At 41.7% G+C, this 23,107-nt stretch overlaps 1 protein-coding gene across 1 annotated transcript in view; it reads left to right on the top strand.

Annotated features, from left to right (window-relative positions):
* LOC126474854 (collagen alpha-1(XVIII) chain-like) overlaps positions 1–23,107 on the top strand; it is a 513,154-nt gene that overhangs the window by 195,220 nt on the left and 294,827 nt on the right. The window contains exon 6 of the mRNA XM_050102334.1: positions 12,146–12,234. Coding sequence (XP_049958291.1) covers positions 12,146–12,234 — 89 coding nt within the window. The remainder of the gene's footprint in view (positions 1–12,145; positions 12,235–23,107) is intronic.

The following is a 23,107-nucleotide window of genomic DNA, read 5'->3' as shown; positions in this document are numbered from 1 at the left end:
TGGAAATAGCAGCTGAGCAGCATTTTGACGCTCCACCAAGGAAAAAAAAAAACTATTCTCTATTGACGGGAGAGTAAAGAAGAACGGAAAGAAATGAGGAAGAGTAAATGTGCAAATAGGAGACTGATGCAAAATGGTCTAAACGAGAAGTGACGTTCTAAAATAGATTCAAAGACACCGTGAAAATGGCATCGGAATTAACACGAAAATGACACAAATACATGCTGCTAAGCTAGGGCTACAATAGAACTTCAGACTTTAAATGTATATTAAGCGTCATGGACTTATCATGCGAACCAAAACCAAAATATCACAGAAAATGCCACAACAATATGAAGAGGAAATCAACATCGAACGAAAACCATTGTGGAGCTAAGCCAAACAGCAAATATGGACGAAACTCCACTGACATTTGATGTGCCGAGATGCTAAAACTGTAACTTTAAAGACAAGTGGAAATGAAGAAATACACTAAGCTGACGGTATTAAATTTAATTCAATAATTATTTTGAAAACAAAGAATGCCAAAACCTTCCAAAATACCGCCAGGTGGCGTTGCTCACGTACGTAGACGAGACTGGTATGAAATTATGGATTACCAGAGTGTGGGAGAGAAGAAAAGATGCTTCATTGGAGAAGAGTTCTCTTCTTGTGCTAAATCAATGTAGTAGTCATTTTAAAAGTTCTGTGAAAAAGGAAATGAGACAGGGAAATACAGATTGCTGTTATTCCGGGTGGACTCACTTCACAATTGCAACCTATTGATGTCTCGATAAGTAAACCATTTAAAGTGTATATGAGAGAGGAATGGAACAAATGGATGATAGATGAAACCCATCAACGCTTTAAGACGACCTACAATCAAACAATTTTGTCAGTGGATAAAACACTTGTAGAGTGAGAGAAGGCATTATTGTTAAATCTTTCAAGACGTGCGGCAAAAGTATCGCTCTCGATAGCAGTGAAGAGCATCTTATATATGAAGGGGACAACGATGACAACGAAGAGGCAGAAGAAGAAGAATCGGATGAAGATTTTCAGGGATTTTAAAAGTAAGATTGGTTTTATATATATCTATATTTTATTTGCCTGGCTTTGAATTCTAGTAATAAAAGTGGTAAAAACGTCACTTTAAAAAATTATTTAAAACTTAAGGTGCGTCTCATAGTTCGAAGCGTCTTTTAGTTCGTAAAATACGGTACTAATTCTAACGTAAGATACAACAAACAAGTTTGTCTGTCTTGACTACTGTGATACATGTGGGGTATTGATTTTCTATCCGATTGTAGCCCTGAAATGTTGGCAAACTGAAATGGTCCCGGAATTTGTGCGGCTCCGTTGCGAATACTATAGGTTGCTCGAGTTAACGATGCTGCACATCAAGCATTAGGAACCATTAACAGCTATATTACGGCTGGCGAACTGGCTACAATGGCGGACTACCCAGAAAGGTCAGGCGCTGCCATCGGTGTTAATTGCACGCTGCTTCCCGGAAACCGCTGCACGTGGATCGCCACCCACTCAGCTCAGAATGGAACAACATTGACGTAATACCCAGCTTTTCCAGCTTTCATCGCCAGCCGTATCGAACAAGTCCTGTCAGTTTAGATCGAAGCTACACTGAGAACCGAAGCTTTGTTTTACGTACTGTAACCATAGGATCAGAAAGGATTTAAGCGACTGAAATATCTATTGACGCCGGTCGCATGGAGCCTCTATTCTGGAAATTAAAATATAATATAATATAATATAGTATAATATAAAATATAACGTGGGTCCGGCAGTTGCCATTAGCCAAGACTGAATCTGCGTCCGTGTTTCTGAAGTGTCAGTAATGGGATATATTGTACGGTACTTACGATCCGTCATTGCCAATCTTTCCGGAATTATTGAAACTATCGAAACAAGTTTTGGAAATATGTACCCGACTTCACCGAATGGGTGAAGGGCATTGCGGAACTGTAGACCGTATTGTTTTTACATTGTGTACTTACTGTGCTCCAATGCTTATTTTTATTTCAGTGACAAAATTGCTTTCACACCAGTGAAGATTTTACAAAACTAGACACTTTGTATTTGATAAAGTTATAACACTGTATGCCATTAACTTTTTTATTGTGAGTTCCGAAATTTTTATGGTTCAAATGGTTCAAATGGCTCTGAGCACTATGGGACTCAACATCTTAGGTCGTAAGTCCCCTAGAACTTAGAACTACTTAAACCTAACTAACCTAAGGACATCACACACACCCATGCCCGAGGCAGGATTCGAACCTGCGACCGTAGCAGTTCCGCGGTTCCGGACTGCAGCGCCAGAACCGCTAGACCACCGCGGCCGGCGAAATTTTTATGTATTAACATATTACTAAAAATGAAGATTACAGAGAGAAGTTATTTACATTGTTCCTATTTTCACATTCAAACACATATCTCAGTTGTCCAGTTAATTTCAGATGGAAGTTCGCTCCTAATAAAGTAACTAGGTTTTGCTAATAAAGAAAGGAAGTCGTTAAACTGTATGTAGTTTCTTGTTGTGTGGCCGACACGTCACTATGTATAATTTACTTTTACTGCCAGTATTTTTTGATGTTCAAAGGTGCACGCAATTGAAGTTTCTCCTGCATCATGGCTTAAGAAGACGGCCAGCAATGCTGCAATCTCTGAAATTGTGTACACTACACTAAATATTTCTGCTCTTGCGTGATGAATTAGGTTAAATCATACAGCCTTTCTGAACAACAGAATGACGACACCCTACAATGAAACTTAATGTCATTGTTAATAAGTTCTTTCTGCAACGATACACGCATCCGGATGTCTGAAACCATAATTCTGTATATGAGTCCGGACGCTTGGATAACCTCAGCTGCTTAGACAATATGGAGTTAAGGAAAACGGGAAGGACCAGGTATACAAATCAACTGGTTATTATTTCATGCAAATAACAATTTATTGATATGTTAAAATTTAAATTAAGATCAAAAACATACACTACTGGCTATTCAAATGTACGTGCAGATGGTTGTCCTCTTGCAAACGTCCCCATCTATTGACTCAGGCATCGAGACGTGGCTGCACGATCCGTTACAACCATCCGCATGCCTGTCATGTTGAGTGCTAGTGACACGAGGCCGTTGGGATTCAGCACGGCGCTCCGTATTACCCTCCTCAACCCACCGATTCCATATTCTGCTAACAGTCATTGGATCTCGACCAACGCGAGCAGCAATGTCGCGATACGATAAACCGCAATCGCGATAGGCTATAATTCGACCCTCATCAAAGTCGGAAACGCAATGGTACGCATTTCTCCTCCTTACACGAGGCATGACAACAACGTTTCACCAGGCAACGCCGGTCAACTGCTATGAGAAATCGGTTGGAAACTTTCCTCGTGTCAGCACGTTTTAGATGTCGCCACCGGCGCCAACGTTGTGTGAATGCTCTGAAAAGCTAATCATTTGCATATCACAGCATCGTCTTCTTGTCGGTTGAATTTCGCGTCTGTAGCACGTCATCTTCTTGGTGTAGCTATTTTAATGGCCAATAGTGTACTACAATGTACGGCCACATTTTGGAGAAGTATAACATGCATTTAATAACAATAATAGCAGGAAAAGGAACCATCTAAATAAAAATTCAGCCTAGATTTGCAGTTTAAATGTTATGGCCACAGTCTGAAGAAATATGACTACAAGGTCACTCCTTTCAGACCACTGTAGTCAAGTCTGCCCGGCTAACGCGCTGTTTCCCAGGCAGGTAGGCGTGCCGGCTCCCGGCGGGTTAGTGTCGAGGTCCGGTGTGCCAGCAGGCCTGTGGATGTTTTTAAGACGATTTTTCATCTGCCTCGGCGAATGCGGGCTGGTTCCCCTTATTCCGCCTCAGTTACACTTCGTCGGCGATTGCTGCGCAAACACCGTTTCAGGTACGCGTACACCATAATTATTCTACCACACAAACATTTGGGATTACACTTGTCTGGTATGAGACGTTCCCGCGGAGGAGGGGGGGGGAGGGGGGTTGACGTGGGTGGGGGGGTGTCCACTGCCGGCTGAACCGCACAATAACACTGGGTTCGGTGTGGGGCGGCAGTGGGGTGTTGTGGGGTTGCGAATACATACATTCGTAGATATTGCAGTCAAACGAAGCTGTAAGGTGTCGGCGCTGCATGGATGCAAGAGGTGAATTGAGATGGTAATAAGAAACAGTCGGGTGGCGTATCCGGCAGATCGGTCCACGGTGATGCAGACGAGCGAGGTTGCGAGCAACGAGAAGCGGCAGTCCATACGAGCCGATGAATTGCGGTGTCACTAATCAACGATCGGACGGCCACAAAGTTGCCCCTTTCCACAGCCGGGGGCCCGCAGTAGCTGGCGGAAGCGAGGGGGGCAGAGACCACCAGTCGACCGGCACGCCTTACACACCACTCGTCCAACAGCCAATTTCCTGTGTCGGGCGGAGGCGGCTTTCGCAGACCAACTTGGCTCAAACAGCCCAACTGATCTCACGTAGGAACCCGATGACACTACATGGCTCTAACGTGCAACTCTCCTGTCTCGGACCAAATGTATTACCACCCAGAGACACACCGTACCGCCAGCACTTCCTCCAAGTCCGACTTCGACCAAAGACGCTTACTGAACAAACAGTAAATCGATAGCGAACGCGAGCCAGTGACGCCAAAGAACCAAGCGAAGTAAAATATGGCGCTACGGCTCAGGTGTCCTCTGAACCAACGAAATGAAACTCGGTGACGGCGACCGCGCAGACGTCTGGTGTTGCGTCAGCGCCCGCCTCACAAGTAGAGGTACGCGGCGGTGGGTTACTTGTCGCGTCTGACTGGTTGTGTGATCCCGCGAGAGATGCAAACATGTCAGACTTAAAACGAGGATTAGCAAAGCGAACCAGAAGGACGACCAGAAAGCGCCGCCGAATACCGAAATGACGCTGCAGGCTCCATCAACAGTGTCACTGTGTCCCGAATTTTATTAAACAGACCCGTTCCATGGATTTCCCTCGAGTGCCATAGCGGGCTTAGATGTTACGGCAAGCCACTGGAGACAAAGTGTTCTGAAACGTAAGCCCCATTCATTCTTGCTCTGCGTTTATCTTAGCTCTTTTAGTAGTGCAAAAGTTGCTAGTAGATATGAGTTGTTAGAAATTAATACTGTAGTATTTGTCTCTCGACATTTTATCTGCAGTGTCTCGGAGCTCGTTTCTCAAGATGGGGCAGGATAAGGTTACGGTTGTGGACGGGGCCGTAATCAATTACTCTTGGTTGCACAACAAATACGTTACTTCATTAAATTTTTAAGCTTTAAAACAATCTCTAAAAAAACAAAAATCATAATTTACTGCATTACGGCTGAAGGCCTTATATCAGAGAAAAAAATTCCGCAATTTTAGGGCCGAAGACCACCAGGAATAACCTCAAACAACAGACGGCTGACGGCCGTGGTGGCCGAGCGGATCTAGGCGCTTCAGTCTGGAACCGCGCCACCGCTACGGTCACAGGTTCGAATCCTGCCTCGGGCATGGATGTGTGTGATGTCCTTAGGTTAGTTAGGTTTAAGTAGTTTTAAGTTCTAGGAGACTGTTGACCTCAGAAGTTAAGTCCCATAGTGCACAGAGCCATTTTTGAACGAACGGCTGAAGGCCAGAATTAGCAGTCAGAAGAACAATTCCAAAGAGCACATATTAAGATAAATACTTCGTTTTAAAACAAACTGTAACACGGTTGAATGCCTTATCACAAAAGAAGTGAAATTATTGCTCGGCTGAAGGCCACCCGCAACTTCAAATCAAAAACGGTTGAAGAACTATTCCAAATAGCACATATTAAGATAAATACTTCGTTTTATAACAAACTGCAACACGGCTGAAGGCCTTATTTTTAAAGAAGTGGTATTATTGCTTGGATGAAGGCCACACCAACAATAATTAGAAAATTACAAATATCCTTGAAACTAACATCACAATCTAAGGAATCAGCCCAAGCGGTTCTCAGCAAGTGTTCCAAGGGTCGGCATGGCAAGGTAATTCAAACATAAGATAAGGATGGCAACTCAGACTAGGGGCAGCTTAAGCGCCGACCGACCGACTAACCAATCCGCCTAACATCCGATCACTGGTACAACGATGGAATATTTTTACGCAAGGGCGAAGAGACAGACAGCACTACATCTTCAGAAAACACCCAAGGCCGAAGTAAACACTAGAACCAAGGTAGACCTCCCAAAAAATGTGCACAGTACAATGCAAGAGACTGTCGAACTACACGCCGTGTAGGATAGCATCAACACGACGAGGAAACGTACACTGCCGGAAAAGTATGGTCACCTCCAGGGCAGGTAACTGGGGCGTTAGCGGCCACAAGGCAGAAAATACCGCTGATTGCACTTCACTAATAAGAATAATACTTAATTCAATGATGAATAACAAATAGAGAAAGACAGCTGCAATATTTCACCGCCTCGAAACACTTCACTCATTGCTGCCAGGCTCAGCGGCCCTGGGAGCAACAACCCGCCTACCAAAGGCGAGATCTCAGAATAGTCGGGGCTGCATTAGCAGTTAACTCTTCACTCAGCTTGAACGTCCAGGGTTCGGTGTACAACAAAGTCGTCCCTCTCGCAGCTACCGCTTCTTGATCCGGCAGTGGCAGCATGCCGCCAGCGGCCCCGGCTTGGCCTCGCACTGCACAGATCTGCTCGCTGCTGCGCCCCAACCGAACTGATGTCCGTTCGCAACTCCGCTCCAAATCCAGTACGCGGACAGCATTAAAATAACTGCCAATTCAAAACCACAAGATACACACGGACTCGGGAAAACAATTCCACCAACAACTCACAATACAAAAACCAGTCACTGTGAAACAAACACAGAGAAGCCAGAAGCGGTCTGGAGACCAAATGCACGTTGTCCGCTGCGACGACCGACCGAACAACCAACCAACGGTAGTCCCCACTTAAGTCAGGCACGGGAAAGATCCCAGTATACAACGTCGACCGACAACTTATTGCCATGAGGTCACTTCGACGGGCGGAAACACACACACACACACAAACACACACACACACACACACACACACACATAGGTGAAAGTTGCACCACTCGAATATCACGGTCCATTCAACTAAGACTCGCTGAATCTGGTCCTTGGCATGGTCGTACACTCTCGCCACCACATCATTCCGTCGAACAATGCATGTGTGTCGCCAGCGGTCGGGCGAATACTGGCTGTCCGGACTTAACTACTGCTCCTTCCCAACTCAACTCGCTCCACACATAACGACCAGGAAATACTAGAGGCCGCTCCACAGATGGTACCACAGTACGCGCTGTCGATAAGTGCTGGTGCTGCCACTCACGGAGAGACAAGGCGACGTAGTGGCGACAGTGAACACACAAAGGAAATGTGACGCCACTATCGCTATGAACGTCATAAAAGCGAGCCGCACACGGCTCAGTTTCAGTGAAAGTTTTCAAAAATGCAGGAAATTCAGAAAATGCTAAATTGGTCTTTTCCCTGTCCCTCCGACGTCATATACAGCCAACGTTAAATACACACACCAAAAAAAGATTTGCATTACCTCGGTCCCGAGAATTCCAGATCCTGTACAGAAAATTGGAGTAGAGATCAAAATAAACATAATTTCCGCCCTTTTTATTGCTCATGAAATGCTGTACCACTATACGGCGACACCTTCAAAGGTGGTTGTTCAGATTGCTGTACACACCGGTACCTCTAATACCCAGTGAACCATGATTTATTTTCAAAGAATATTCTTAAGAATTTATTTTATTTACTAGCGATTCATCAAGAACATTCACACATTTAATCACACTATATAAGGATGGAAGTAGTTGCCAGGGAGTAACTGATGAAATCATAACAAAATTCCTTTTAACAAATGGTAATTTTATTTACTTTAATGGTGCCTGAAAGCATTTTTAAGAGCGGCCGCGCGGTTCCAGACTGTAGCGCCTAGAACCGCTCGGCCACTCCGGCCGGCGCCACTCTAGTCGAGCGGTATCGTTAACGTGAAATAAGTCATTCACAAAATGTTCACGATGGGGACGCGAATTGTCGTCCATGAAGACGAATACCTCGCCAATATGATGATGACATGGTTGCACTGTCGGTCGGAGGATGGCATTCACGTATCGTACAGCCGTTACGGCGCCTTCCGTAACCACCAGAGGCGTACGTCGGCCCCACATAATGCCACCCCAAAACAGCAGGGAACCCCCACCTTGCTACACTCACTGGACCGTGTGTCTACGGCGTTCATCCTGACCCGGTTGCCTCCAAACACGTCTCCGACGATTGTCTGATGGAAAGCATATGCGACATTCATCAGTGAAGAGAACGTGATGCTAATCCTGAGCGGTCCATTCGGCATGTTGTTGGCCCCATCTGCACCGCACTGCACGGTGTCGTGGTTGCGAAGATGGACCTCGCCTTGGACGTCAGAAGTGAAGTTCCGTAGCTTGCTGCCTATTGCGCACAGTTTGAGTCGTAACATGACGTCCTGTGGCTGCACAAAAAGCATTACTCAACATGGTGGCGTTGCTGTCAGGGTTCCTCCGAGCCGTAATCCGTAGGTAGCGGTCACCCACTGCAGAAGTAGCCCTTGGGCGGCCTGAGCGAGGCATGTCATCGACAGTTCCTGTCTCTCTGTATCTCCTCTATGTCCGAAGAACGTCGCATTGGTTTACTCCGAGACGCCTGGACACTTCCCTTGTTGAGAGCCCTTCCTGGTACAAGGTAACGGTGCGGACGCGATCTAACTGTGGTATTGACCGTATAGGCATGGTTGAACTACAGAGAACACGAGCCGTTTGCCTCCTTCCTGGTGAAATGACTGGAACTGATCGGCTGTCGGACCCCGTCCGTCTAATAGTCGCTGCTCATGCGTGGTTGTTTACATCTTCGGGCGGGGTTAGTGACATCTCTGAACAAAGGGACTGTGTCTGTGATACATTATCCACAGTCAACGTTCAGGGAACTGTTTTAGATGTGTGTATCTTGTTGATATAGTAGTAGCCTATATTTTCAACTGTGTTACGTTACTAACAGGGACTACTGAAAGTCACTTCCTTCACTCATTTTACAACGAAGCAGAAGATAACGAAAGTTTTCCCTGAGACATTTAGGTCTCATCTTTATCTGCGATAATGATGGAAGCAGAAGACAGCTATTAAAATTTGTGCCACGGCCGCCTGTATGTTGACCGTCGTGCTGCAGTGGTGTAATTGCCACCATTTCTGCCGAGTTAGAGGACTTGGGTTCGAGTCCCGGCGGTGTCACAGATTTTAATTCCTTTCTTCAGCTTCCATCATTAACAAAATTACTGTTAACAATCAAAAAGCAGAGGTTGCATTGAGAGGCACCCACATGCCTTGCTCATACTGTGGCATCAAGCAGTCAGGCCTGCAAGATGAGTGGTCTGCCAAGCGAGTGGATTCATTCTTAATTTATCGAGTAACATGAACTCTCGTACTCACAATTTAAGTTACAAGTTATCCTCCTATATGATTAATACGCAACGGAAACACGCATCTGACTATCAATAATTTACAGAACTCTGACTGTACACTACGCACTGGCAATACCACATTTTCTTTTTTTGTCTTTTATTTAATGGCTTTTGTCAACACGTGGCCACCGCACGCATTATAAATTCGGGACATTATGACAACATACAATTCGAAGTAAAAGTCCACCAATCTTTTTCTTTTCACTATCTTATTTATTCCGATAAATTCTCTAACCTAAACACACAAATTCTACAACCTACAACAATAACACATAAGAAATTCCGCCCAGTGGGCATGGCTTTACAATGGTGAATCTCTATATTATGGTCTCGTAATTACTTTTAACGCTACAGTGCACTTTCCGGATAGGATGGTGGATCTTTTATTATACCTCACACTTCGACTCTCACAATCATCATCACGAAACTTTCCTCCAGATCGAGCGATACAGAAGGAACAAGCATAACCCACTAATCTTTTGAAACTACCTTGCTACTCTCCCATGCAAACCACACATACCTAAATTACATGACATAAATCACACTACAACATGAAATACTACCCTAAATAGTCACAACACTATCACTTTCGGCTTTCCCACTTCAATTAATATTTATCCCAGTTTCACACGACACTGCCCCACTTTGTAATTCTACTTTCCTACTATGAACTCTGGAGATATTTGCACGTCTTCCTGTGCAATGCAAGCCAAGTGGCGTTGCTGGATAGACGGCCGACTCACCTTGCTTCTCTCTCAGAGATTGAATCTAGCGTCACACGGAATCATATTACACAATTTAACATTAAGAACATCACACACGCGAGTCCTCAACTGATACCATGGACGAGTACTTCTCTTTATCCTTTGTCTCATACACAGATTGAGACTCACACAGTACTCACCACGTGGAAGTACTCGTCTCTAATTTCAAGTCCTGCACACGCCATTTCATAAATATTTCAACTTATGGTACACACGCTATTTCTTAAATATTTCAACTTATTGTACACACGCTAGTAATTCAGCTTAACTTAAGCACACGGAAGTATTTCAACTTAATGCTACACGTGGTTTCATTGTGACCGTTGGTCACTTCCGAAGAATCCTACAATCCCATTAATATTATCTGCCTGACATTTAATTCTCCCCACAAAACTTCCTGAAATAGAGAAATTATTATTTCAAACTACTCTTAAATATTCCACATGCATACCATGTCTCCACTCATTCATCATTACGAAGCACAACTAAAACAGGTCTTAACGGCACAAGATCCAGCGGCAGAGTGCTGAAACATGGCCGTTCCTGAGGTTCTCTCCCATCTCTGTCGAGGTGGGGGAAGCACCTTGCTATCGTATTGGTCAGCCACATTTCAGGCGCTCAAAGCTCTGGTAATTTTCATCTCTTTGGTCCCACCAAAGGTGGCCAAAGGATCGACTCAAAGATGATCATATATTCACATTCACTATCTGCGGTTAGCAGACGACCATACATTCATTCATTTCACAGATCTCACCAAACTGGATGTAGGGATTTACTTTGTGGGAGTGCACATGTGATCAATTAAATAAATAAATTGTCATTCTTTCCCACACTGGTATCCGGCTTCGCTGTATTAATTGAAATTGAGTTATTTTACAAAAAAAAGTGTTCTTCTGACAAAAATAATGAAGTATGTTGTACTTGTTTTCAATGTCGGGTGGTACTGTACCCTTTCAGCATCTTGCAGCTTGCGCCCTGAAGTAATAGCGGTCAGGTCACGACACAACACGCCAGTGGTGGCACATGTTCGCTCCACATAAACAATCGGATCTTATGAAAATAAAAATTGAATGTATTACGACTTATAGCATATTAAAATACTAGATATATTAAGTTCACGCTACACTGAACTGCAGACCGTGTAAGGGACGATCAAAAAGTTTCCGTCTAAGAGGGTACCGCTGCGACTCAGCTGCGGGTCTACAAGTACCCACATGCAGGTAAGGCATTAGTGTGGCGCTCGTATCTTCAACACGTGCGTGCTGTAAATGCGGAGATGTGAACCATGGCGGTGTTATTACCAAATGCATCCAAACAGGACCAGCTAATTGTTATTGTTTTCTTGGCTGCCGAGAGTCAAAGACAGGTAGACAACCACCGCAGAATGAAGACTGTCTATGGGGCAGCATGTCTGTCAAAAACCATCTGCGCCAAGGGGTTGTGCTGCTTCATGGTGAGCAAGATCGCATGTCGCAAATGCCGTAAAGACGAATTTACGAAGACTCTAGTGGTAGACATTCGAGCAACAGTCCTCACCCTGCAATTATCTCTCGCGTTCCGTCGTTTAAGAAGACCCTGAAGGTGCGACAGTTCCTGTCGGACGAGGATGTGTTGCGGGCAGCTACAGACTACTTCACGCAGCCGGACGTGGTGTGTTACCAAACGGGTAATCTAGTGTGTTGGTGGAATGATTGCTTCAGTGCTCACTGCGGATTCGCATAGTTGGCATATCTTCGCACTGAAGCTTTTGGTAGCCCCTTGTGTTACAATTTTCTGTACGTTGACTGCACAAGCAGGACTGATACGAGCCCCATTACAGTACGCGCTATGCTGTTACAGGCGAGCCTGGAAGAGATGGATCACCTGGAAGTCCTGGACCGCCTGGAAGTCCCGGTCCGCCTGGAACAGTGGACCCAGACACACTCAAGGTAAGCGCTTGCTGCTGCTGCTGCTGCTCATGTTATATCCACCAATCACTCTGCGGCTGTCACTGTCGCCCCCAAATCTACGTATGTTTTCTCAAAATGCATGCCAAACCGTTTCTTTGCTACAGAATTTCAGTTCACATAGAAAAGATTTGATAAAACAGTTTTATTTAGTGTTCTGGTTTCTAAATCTTCTTCAGATGAACTGACTGAAAGTTATGAAGAGTTTATAGAATATTTATACGTACCTCCAAAAACCGTCTCTAAAGTCATTTATTGTCTGGTGAACTTCTAAGCTTATAATGGTATAAACCACATGCGTGTTATTCCACAATACATCATTTTAAGCTTTAACGTCTGCTAGGTGATGACGAAATAGTCGAACTATATCAACAAAATTGAGTCCCTCAGCTCCTTTTTGGTGTATGTAATAATGACTTTTATCAGAGCGTAGAAGCTCATCTTAAAGAAGATAATGTTGAGTATTTTTTCCCAATCTTTGGCTGGGTAACATGCTCATAATACAAACAAAAATAAAAGCTTGAAGAATGCATCGTATTTTATTCTAAAGATACTTTGAAGCGTTCATGCGCTGACGGTTTAAACTGAAACACATGGTAATACAATAAAAGTGGCAGATTAACTCAGTTAACTTTCCGCTTGTAGTCATAGGAGATGGTTAATCTTGGTGTACAATGTGTGTTTCTTAATACATTTAGAATGCTTTCCCTTGCCAGAATTTTAGCCACTGAGTGGAAGCTTTAGGTAGAATAGAACGTTGTGTAATGCACACTTTTCGTTTATAATCGCATAAATGATTTTCAGGAGATATTTAAGCAACATTTTTCTTGCTTAACATGTGAAAAAAATGTAGTAGAGAGGTATTTCGTTAATAAATGAAACACACATGTTGGTACTCATCCCTGGCTTCCATAAATTTTTGCGTTTCGTAAATTTTCGCTTAGGACCGAACAACTTTTTTTTTTTAAATTTTCATCTACGACTAGTGTCACTGTAATAGTCTGTGGACTGCCGCACATAGTACGCGGGTTTCTGGTATCATCGTGTCTACGTCTCGTAGTGGCGTGTGTGTACGCTCTGTTGTGTTTCTCGAAGACTTACCTGTAGAAAAGCTGCTTAATAAAATTCTACCTTTCGTGTAAGAAGTTAGCATTCATTTAACAATTTACGGTATTTAATTACGTGATTCAAGCTGTCTAATGGAATTTCAGTATGAAATGAGAGATGAAATGCTTGAAATAAAACATATGAGTGTAACACACATGTTTGAAACACGTGACATAGAAAACACACTAACTGTCCTTCGATTGGGACGTCTGCTTATTAAGATATGTACATGGAAATTCCACTGGATTAGAAGCTATATTAAGAAAAAACTGCTTCTGTATTATACTTTTTTTCAAGAATTTGTGATGTAATAGCTTTTAAAACTGATTTTGTATTCCTCGTATTGTCTGAGGTAAAGAGGTGAAACTACTTGGTCTCTGAACTGCACTGGTGTTCAAAGTTAAAGCAACAAAAGGAAATTTTGCAAGGTTGCGTTTGTTTTGCAGGTCAAAGCAAAGTAGAAGCAATGTAAAGAATACAGAACGTGAACAATTACAACATGCATAATAGTAGACGAAAATTTTCTTCGTTTTTCCAAACTTAACAGATTTGTACACATATTCTGACAACTGGTTCATGTGCTGACTGTGAGATGTGACCATCAATGGCAACAGTATAGGCCTGACAACGACGGAATATGCTGTGAATACAGTCATCAATATCGAGGCAATAAACGCCCATTGTTCCTGCGCAGTTGCACGTAAGTCTTGTAGAGTGGTTGGTGGGTGCTGGTGTGATGCAACCCGTCTCCCTAATGCTTACCAAACTTGCTCTACGGGATTCAAATCGGGGGAGCGAGCATTATCTTCCGTCTCCCAGAAAACATCAACCATTCGTGCTCCACGAGGTCAAGCATTATCGTCCACCAGTACGAAGCCTGGGCACACAGCACATCGCAACAACCGTACATGAGGTACCTAATCACGATACATGTCAGCAGTTAAACCTTTCCGATTCACCCGTACAATCTTATGAAGAGACGTTCGAGTGATCAACATAATCACTACCCACACCATTAGCGGTGCTCCTCAATATCGATCTCTTTCTACAATGTTCGGTTCTCGAAATCGTGTTCCACATACCCTTCAGATGCGAATGCGTCGAGAACCACTGTCTAGAACAAATCGGGACTCATCTGTGGAAAAAAAAAAACATTGACCCACTCTTCGACTGTCCAGGTGGCATGTTGACAACTCACTCTACAGATTCCCTTTTGCGAACACACACACAACAGGTCTCCGACAGTGAAGACCACTCTGTTGAAGCCTTCCGTGCATCATCTGCCTCGATACAACACAATGTCCAGTGGATGCTGCGAGGACAGTTGCCGGTTGCTGCGCTGTACTAAGGTGGTAATGTCAGCCACTTACAGCCAAATGACGGCCCTCTCTCTCTGATGTCACACGTGGTCGGCCCTGCTCTGGTCTTCGTGATACAGTTTCGGTCTCTGAAAACTGTCGCCACACCTGACACGTCTCTCCGTTTTTACTGAACGACTTACGCTAAGCCATCGTGCCACATGAGTTTGCGATTGTCCTGCTTCAATTCTTCCTATTGAATTCCAGCGCAGAGAGAGTGGTAGGCGTCGTCTCTGCGCCATACTGCACTGTCTGTGACTGTGTCCACACAGAAATTGTGGAGGTGGGACTACCCGGCAAACACTACTCCGTGTGATAGGTATCTCCTGATGTCATAGTTGGCGTGGTTGTCCATTTTCCGAGCAGAACACTATCTTACGGACGTCTGTTGTAAGTTTGTATGATTATATCGTGAATTAAACACAGGGCAGAGAAATAGCGGCTTGTTTCTTTAATTTTGAGCACCAGTGTGTTATGGTTTTCTCAACCGCATTTCACAATAAAAAAAAGTTATTGTCTTACAAACAACGGGCTCACGCGAAGAAAAGCAGACGTCTAGTTTCGACAGTAATTTGGGAATATGTGCAAGAACAGTTCAAGAAACATCACATAATCTTCATTAGCTCTTGTTTCAAGTACGCAGTAATTTACTTGTACGTTTAGTACTTGAAACCAGGGTTCGTTTCGTCATTTGACGAAATGCGGCTTCGGAATGATTACCATCTTGTTCTTTGTTGCAGGACGAAGTGTGTTAGTTGAAATGAAAAATGTATATGAATTACTGCATAACTGCGTGTTAAACATATTATCTGCACCACCATTTTCTGGATTAAATTACAATTTCTATTCGCACAATTGTAGACGTTTCCTGACAATTTACTTATGTGTTGCTGCAAATTATTTCAAACATTCATAGCTTCTCACGCTACTTTTGGTATGCTAATATTCCTTAACTATGTTATGTTGAATGTTTCATGCTTTCAAGGGGGAGTGGAACAGCAGGTCATACGTTGAGGTAATGTATTTCAACTCAGCTACTTCGGCTTTTCATGTAGTTACTGAGCGAAGAGAAAATTTGTTTTCTCTGCTTCTCCCCCTCTTGTGTGCTCTTTTGTATATGGAAATGTTTTTTTTTTTTTTTTCATTGTGGCCAACTAGGGACAAAGCGAAAATCTGCATCCCTTCTCGTCCCTTATAGCCCTTTTGTTCCAAAGTTCTTGCATTCTCTCTTCGCTGCGTCTCTTTTTTATTCCTTCAGAACAATTTACACCTGTTTCCTTAATGCTTGTACTTTGGAATACTTCTAATTTTAATACATTAATTCTGAAACCGTTTATTCCTTTTCCCGTTACTTTCATACTCTGCAGTATTATATCAGTTTGAACTTCTGAGGTCCATTTCGCTATGAATTTCTGTGCCAGAGACACGTAAACTGTTCTTTCGTTAGCCCTTTGCCGTTCACTCTCGTCATATGTCAAAATCTTATGTCTTCCTTTCAATATCGTTTGTCTTTTTTGTGTTCTGATGTGTTGTATTATGACTCTTAATTCAAAGCCTTTTGTCGTTCCTATTGGATTTAAACTTTCCTTTGTAACTGTACTGTTTACTCTAATTTGTTTAATTTATTTTTGAATGCTAGACACCCGCTTGCGTAGAGCCTTTCTCGTTTCACTGCTGTGATGTATCTTTTATTATTGCTGTTATAATTTTTATTGCTGTGATAGTAGCACAAATAAATGTTGTGGTAGGTAGAAGTGACGAAGTTTTCCAGCCATCTAAAAGTGGTTACACGTCCTGTAAATATATATTACTTCCACATTCACTTTTGTTACTTCCTGATTGATTGTTCTTACGATAGAAAATGGATTACGAGTGTATTCTATGGCGTTTTCATATCATTACGTTTAATTCTTCCTTATAAACCATTTGGAATGTAGATTAACATGTATAAACCATTTGGATATAAATGTTAATCTACATTCAGATTCGATGATGGCACCTTTAGTGTGTTGAAACCGGTTATCCAGTAGACAGTATTTAAGCGATCTTGGCTTCTGAATTATTTCTACAACTGAGTGATCGCCCCACTACGCACTATGTGTTCACTGCAAAGAAGAAATGTGTTTGAAAGGCTGTCTCTCTTTTCCCTCTATTCGTGTCCACAGTTTCGTATACTGCTTTTTCTCTTGATGCTCGGAATTTATCACTGTTGCTTTTTTAAAAGTTACTTTAGATTACAGTTTTATCTCTTCACTTAATTGCTACTGTCCTTAAAATTTCGAACATCCTATGTTTCGCAGTACGCACTCTGAGAAGCTATGCTATATACAAAGAATAAAGAAAATCTGTTTGGTTAGGATTTTCGGAAGTGATAAGTACGTGTACGCGTGAATGAGTGCGGCACAAAACTGTCTGCAGTTCATTTTGTTCGAAAAGCGACTCTTGTCAGGCTTTCGGCACACGACACTGAGAACGGACGAATTGAACTGAAACGTCTGAGTCAAACTCGCGACGAACTAAATGAAGCAGAAGACTGAACATTTGCAGGCATAAAATAAACTTTTACTTCTATTTAAGAACTCATCACCGCTGAAAAACGTATTAAACAAGATTTCTTTATTCTGCACTTACCTGTCACATATTTTATTTCCATGAGTATACGTCAAGGACTGTTACCTCACTTTTAATTGTTCCAAAGGTAATTCGTCTTAGGGGACCCCAGAAAAATTCACCTTTGTGGTATTATGTTTGCGAAATGTTCGTATTACTCCTAATCCCAAATGGAGTGTGGAAGCGAAATATCATCAGGGTATAAATATAATGTGTGGAAAAAAATATTTTCAAATTATTTGCAATGATGAATCACCGTCACACGTTGCAAGTTATAGTCAATAAAGTAGGTGGAATTAGCGATGTCATCGGACTGTGCTGTATCAAGTGTTCCCGTGATGGGGTGTAAACTTTGAGAGTAGATGGACGGGATGGTTGTCTACTGGTAAAGTACGATATGAAGGCTGTAAGGTCGCGGGATCGAATACTTGTAAGATATCGGAATCGCTCCGTGCACGACAACACACGATACCATTATTTCCTAAAAAGCCGAGTGCGAAAATACGATTTTTCAGGGTGTCATATCTCGGGTTATGTTAATCACATGGATAAGGGGTCAACTGATCTGCATAGTCCTTGGCCTGGTGACCATTCTTATATCTATCAGACGAACGGGCATTACTGTAGCCATCCTGCAACACAGGGTCAAAAGCTGAACATTACATACTTCCTCCAGCTCAGGATAATTAAACGAATCGGTTTGTTCTTTTGCACTGGCTGTGTTGTAGGGTGGACCTCACGCGGCTTATTAAATCATAATTTGTTCATGGCTGTTCCTAAGGAAAACGCCGAAAAACCATGACTTTTGGTACAAAATGTACAGGTTGTAGGGATAGGCAATTCTATAATTACTATTCATGGCATAGCGTCGAAATTTTTATAATATATTCTACATATGATATTCTCAAGAACCATCGACACTTTTCTCATATCATTATGTCTTTTCCGAGACCCAGAGACTCAAAGTTAGCGTACTTCTGCACTTAAAATGTTTGTTGTTGTTGTGGTCTTCAGTCCTGAGACTGGTTTGATGCAACTCTCCATGCTACTCTATCCTGTGCTAGCTTTTTCATCTCCCAGTACCTACTGCAACCTACATCCTTTTGAATCTGCTTAGTGTATTCATCTCTTGGTCTGCCTCTACGATTTTTACCCTCCACGTTGCCCTCCAATACTAAATTGGTGATGCCTTGATGTCTCAGAACATGTCCTACCAACTGATCCCTTCTTCTGGTCAAGTTGTGCCACAAACTTCTCTTCTCCCCAATCCTATTCAATACTTCCTCATTAGTTATGTGATCTACCCATCTAATCTTCAGCATTCTTCTGTAGCACCACATTTCGAAAGCTTCTATTCTCTTCTTGTCCAAACTATTTATCGTCCATGTTTCACTTCCATACATGGCTACACTCCATACGAATACTTTCAGAAATGACTTCCTGACACTTAAATCTATACTCGATGTTAACAAATTTCTCTTCTTCAGAAACGCTTTCCTTGCCATTGCCAGCCTACATTTTATATCCTCTCTACTTCGACCATCATCAGTTATTTTGCTCCCCAAATAGCAAAACTCCTTTACTACTTTAAGTGCCTCATTTCCTAATCTAATTCCCTCAGCATCACCCGACTTAATTAGACTACATTCCATTATCCTTGTTTTGCTTTTGTTGATGTTCATCTTATATCCTCCTTTCAAGACACTGTCCATTCCATTCAACTGCTCTTCCAAGTCCTTTGCTGTCTCTGACAGAATTACAATGTCATCGGCGAACCTCAAAGTTTTTATTTCTTCTCGACGAATTTTAATACCTACTCCGAATTTTTCTTTTGTTTCCTTTACTGCTTGCTCAATATACAGATTGAACAACATCGGGGAGAGGCTACAACCCTGTCTTACTCCGTTCCCAACCACTGCTTCCCTTTCATGTCCCTCGACTCTTATAACTGCCATCTGGTTTCTGTACAAATTGTAAATAGCCTTTCGCTCCCTGTATTTTACCCCTGCCACCTTTAGAATTTGAAAGAGAGTATTCCACTCAACATTGTCAAAAGCTTTCTCTAAGTCTACAAATACTAGAAACGTAGGTTTGCCTTTCCTTAATCTTTCTTCTAAGATAAGTCGTAAGGTCAGTATTGCCTCACGTGTTCCAGTGTTTCTACGGAATCCAAACTGATCTTCCCCGAGGTTGGATTCTACTAGTTTTTCCATTCGTCTGTAAAGAATTCGTGTTAGTATTTTGCAGCTGTGACTTATTAAACTGATAGTTCGGTAATTTTCACATCTGTCAACACCTGCTTTCTTTAGGATTGGAATTATTATATTCTTCTTGAAGTCTGAGGGTATTTCGCCTGTTTGATACATCTTGCTCACCAGATGGTAGAGTTTTGTCAGGACTGGGTCTCCCAAGGCCGTCAGTAGTTCCAATGGAATGTTGCCTACTCCGGGGGCCTTGTTTCGACTCTGGTCTTTCAGTGCTCTGTCTAACTCTTCACCCAGTATCAAATCTCCGTTTCATCTTCATCTACATCCTCTTCCATTTCCATAATATTGTCCTCAAGTACATCGCCCTTGTATAGACCCTCTATATACTCCTTCCACCTTTCTGCTTTCCCTTCTTTGCTTAGAACTGGGTTTCCATCTGAGCTCTTTATATTCATACAAGTCGTTCTCTTATCTCCAAAGGTCTCTTTAATTTTCCTGTAGGCAGCATCTATCTCACCCCTAGTGAGATAGGCCTCTACATCCTTACATTTGTCCTCTAGCCATCCCTGCTTAGCCATTTTGCACTTCCTGTCGATCTCATTTTTGAGACGTTTGTATTCCTTTTTGCCTGCTTCATTTACTGCATTTTTATATTTTCTCCTTTCATCAATTAAATTCAATATTTCTTCTGTTACCCAAGGATTTCTACTAGCCATCGTCTTTTTACCTACTTGATCCTCTGCTGCCTTCGATACGTCGTCCCTCAAAGCTACCCATTCTTCTTCTACTGTATTTCTTTCCCCCATTCCTGTCAATTGTTCCCTTATGCTCTCCCTGAAACTCTGTACAACCTCTGGTTCTTTCAGTTTATCCAGGTCCCATCTCCTTGAATTCCTACCTTTTTGCAGTTTCTTCAGTTTTGTTTCATTGTAAAAATACAGCAACCAGCCACTTTTTAATGCGTTTTATTTATGCCAATATGCATTTCGGGTTTGCACCCATCTTCAGCTGGCAAATTACATGGATCTTCAGTTACTACAGTAGTACAATCTCGACAGCAGTTCGGATGCTGCAGCAGGCCTGTGCAAAAGCAACGATTCTAATCATTTTCTTCAATTTCGCGAGTTTAAAGTTACGCACTATCAGTTGTTCATTTTACTTACATTCTCCTCTCCTTGTTTTTTCTTGGCTTTTCTTCTTTCTTGCAACAACACAAACACTTTTTACCACGTATTTTACACAGGCGCACTGCGTTATCCGCCATGTTGTCGACTGACAGTTTTTGTTTACATACAAACGGTTTATCTATGGACAGAGTTACATTTTTCGAAAGTGTTGAGGTTATAAGATATGCTACTGTTTTCCAAACATTGACTTGGGTGACAGAAGTATTCTAAGTACAATGTATACAATTTTTTTTTTTTGTGGTATTGAAGATAATAAACTAACATAACACATTTATACAACGCAGTAATTCATACATTTACTATATAACAAAGATAGAATTAAGATTTTTATGTTTTATACTATTACATGCATTTGGTTAGGTTTATATTACATTATGTTATTTCTTGATTGTGCTTAGTGAGTGGTTTGATAAGTAGAGTGTGGAAGTTTTTAAGAAATATTCGGTTTGGTAGCTCTGTTTGGTCGTTAAGTATGTCAGAAGGGGATGCATGTTTATGTGAATAAATTTCGATTTCTTCTAGGAGGTTCATTCTCTTTCCTTTGTTGGCTAGGTGGAGAACTTGTAGGTTATGGGATATGTCTGTTACTTGATGTTCTTCTTCTGCTACATGTTGGGCGAATGTGGATTTATTTAAGTTTTTTAAACGAAGAGCATCCATGTTTTCTCGAAACCGTATGCTGAAGTTTCTCCCTGTTTGGCCTATGTATGTTTTTGGACATGAGTTGCGGTTAAGTTTGTATATTCCTGATTGATTGTACAGTTTGGTATTATTTTTAATGTTATGGATAGCTTTGTCCTTTATTTTGTTATTTGTATAGTAGCTGATTTTGATATCTGTTCCTCGGAACAGCTTTGCTATTTTATATGACAGCTTTCCTACAAATGGCAAGCTTACATATTTTTCTTTTGGCTGTGTTGTGGCATTCTTTAATGTTGTTTTGTTATTGTATTTGTTTATGTGGGGATTTATCTTAGAGTTTAGTTCATCTATTAATTTTGGAACTAAACACCATCAAAGCAATTGCTTGCAATAATGGTTACAATCCAAAATTAATAGATGAACTAAACTCTAAGATAAATCCCCACATAAACAAATACAATAACAAAACAACATTAAAGAATGCCACAACACAGCCAAAAGAAAAATATGTAAGCTTGCCATTTGTAGGAAAGCTGTCATATAAAATAGCAAAGCTGTTCCGAGGAACAGATATCAAAATCAGCTACTATACAGATAACAAAATAAAGGACAAAGCTATCCATAACATTAAAAATAATACCAAACTGTACAATCAATCAGGAATATACAAACTTAACTGCAACTCATGTCCAAAAACATACATAGGCCAAACAGGGAGAAACTTCAGCATACGGTTTCGAGAACACATGGATGCTCTTCGTTTAAAAAACTTAAATAAATCCACATTCGCCCAACATGTAGCAGAAGAAGAACATCAAGTAACAGACATATCCCATAACCTACAAGTTCTCCACCTAGCCAACAAAGGAAAGAGAATGAACCTCCTAGAAGAAATCGAAATTTATTCACATAAACATGCATCCCCTTCTGACATACTTAACGACCAAACAGAGCTACCAAACCGAATATTTCTTAAAAACTTCCACACTCTACTTATCAAACCACTCACTAAGCACAATCAAGAAATAACATAATGTAATATAAACCAAACCAAATGCATGTAATAGTATAAAACATAAAAATCTTAATTCTATCTTTGTTATATAGTAAATGTATGAATTACTGCGTTGTATAAATGTGTTATGTTAGTTTATTATCTTCAATACCACAAAAAAAAAAAAATTGTATACATTGTACTTAGAATACTTCTGTCACCCAAGTCAATGTTTGGAAAACAGTAGCATATCTTATAACCTCAACACTTTCGAAAAATGTAACTCTGTCCATAGATAAACCGTTTGTATGTAAACAAAAACTGTCAGTCGACAACATGGCGGATAACGCAGTGCGCCTGTGTAAAATACGTGGTAAAAAGTGTTTGTGTTGTTGCAAGAAAGAAGAAAAGCCAAGAAAAAACAAGGAGAGGAGAATGTAAGTAAAATGAACAACTGATAGTGCGTAACTTTAAACTCGCGAAATTGAAGAAAATGATTAGAATCGTTGCTTTTGCACAGGCCTGCTGCAGCATCCAAACTGCTGTCGAGATTGTACTACTGTAGTAACTGAAGATCCATGTAATTTGCCAGCTGAAGATGGGTGCAAACCCGAAATGCATATTGGCATAAATAAAACGCATTAAAAAGTGGCTGGTTGCTGTATTTTTACAATGAAATATCATTATCCACGGCCACGGAGCTCAACAGTCCAAATATAATGGACAAATTGTTATCTTCAGTTTTAATCT

Source organism: Schistocerca serialis, chromosome 4 (assembly GCF_023864345.2).
Source record: "Schistocerca serialis cubense isolate TAMUIC-IGC-003099 chromosome 4, iqSchSeri2.2, whole genome shotgun sequence".
Lineage (NCBI taxonomy): Eukaryota > Metazoa > Arthropoda > Insecta > Orthoptera > Acrididae > Schistocerca > Schistocerca serialis.
Note: the sequence above shows the minus strand (reverse complement) of the source record. Positions and strands in the feature narration are given on the sequence as shown.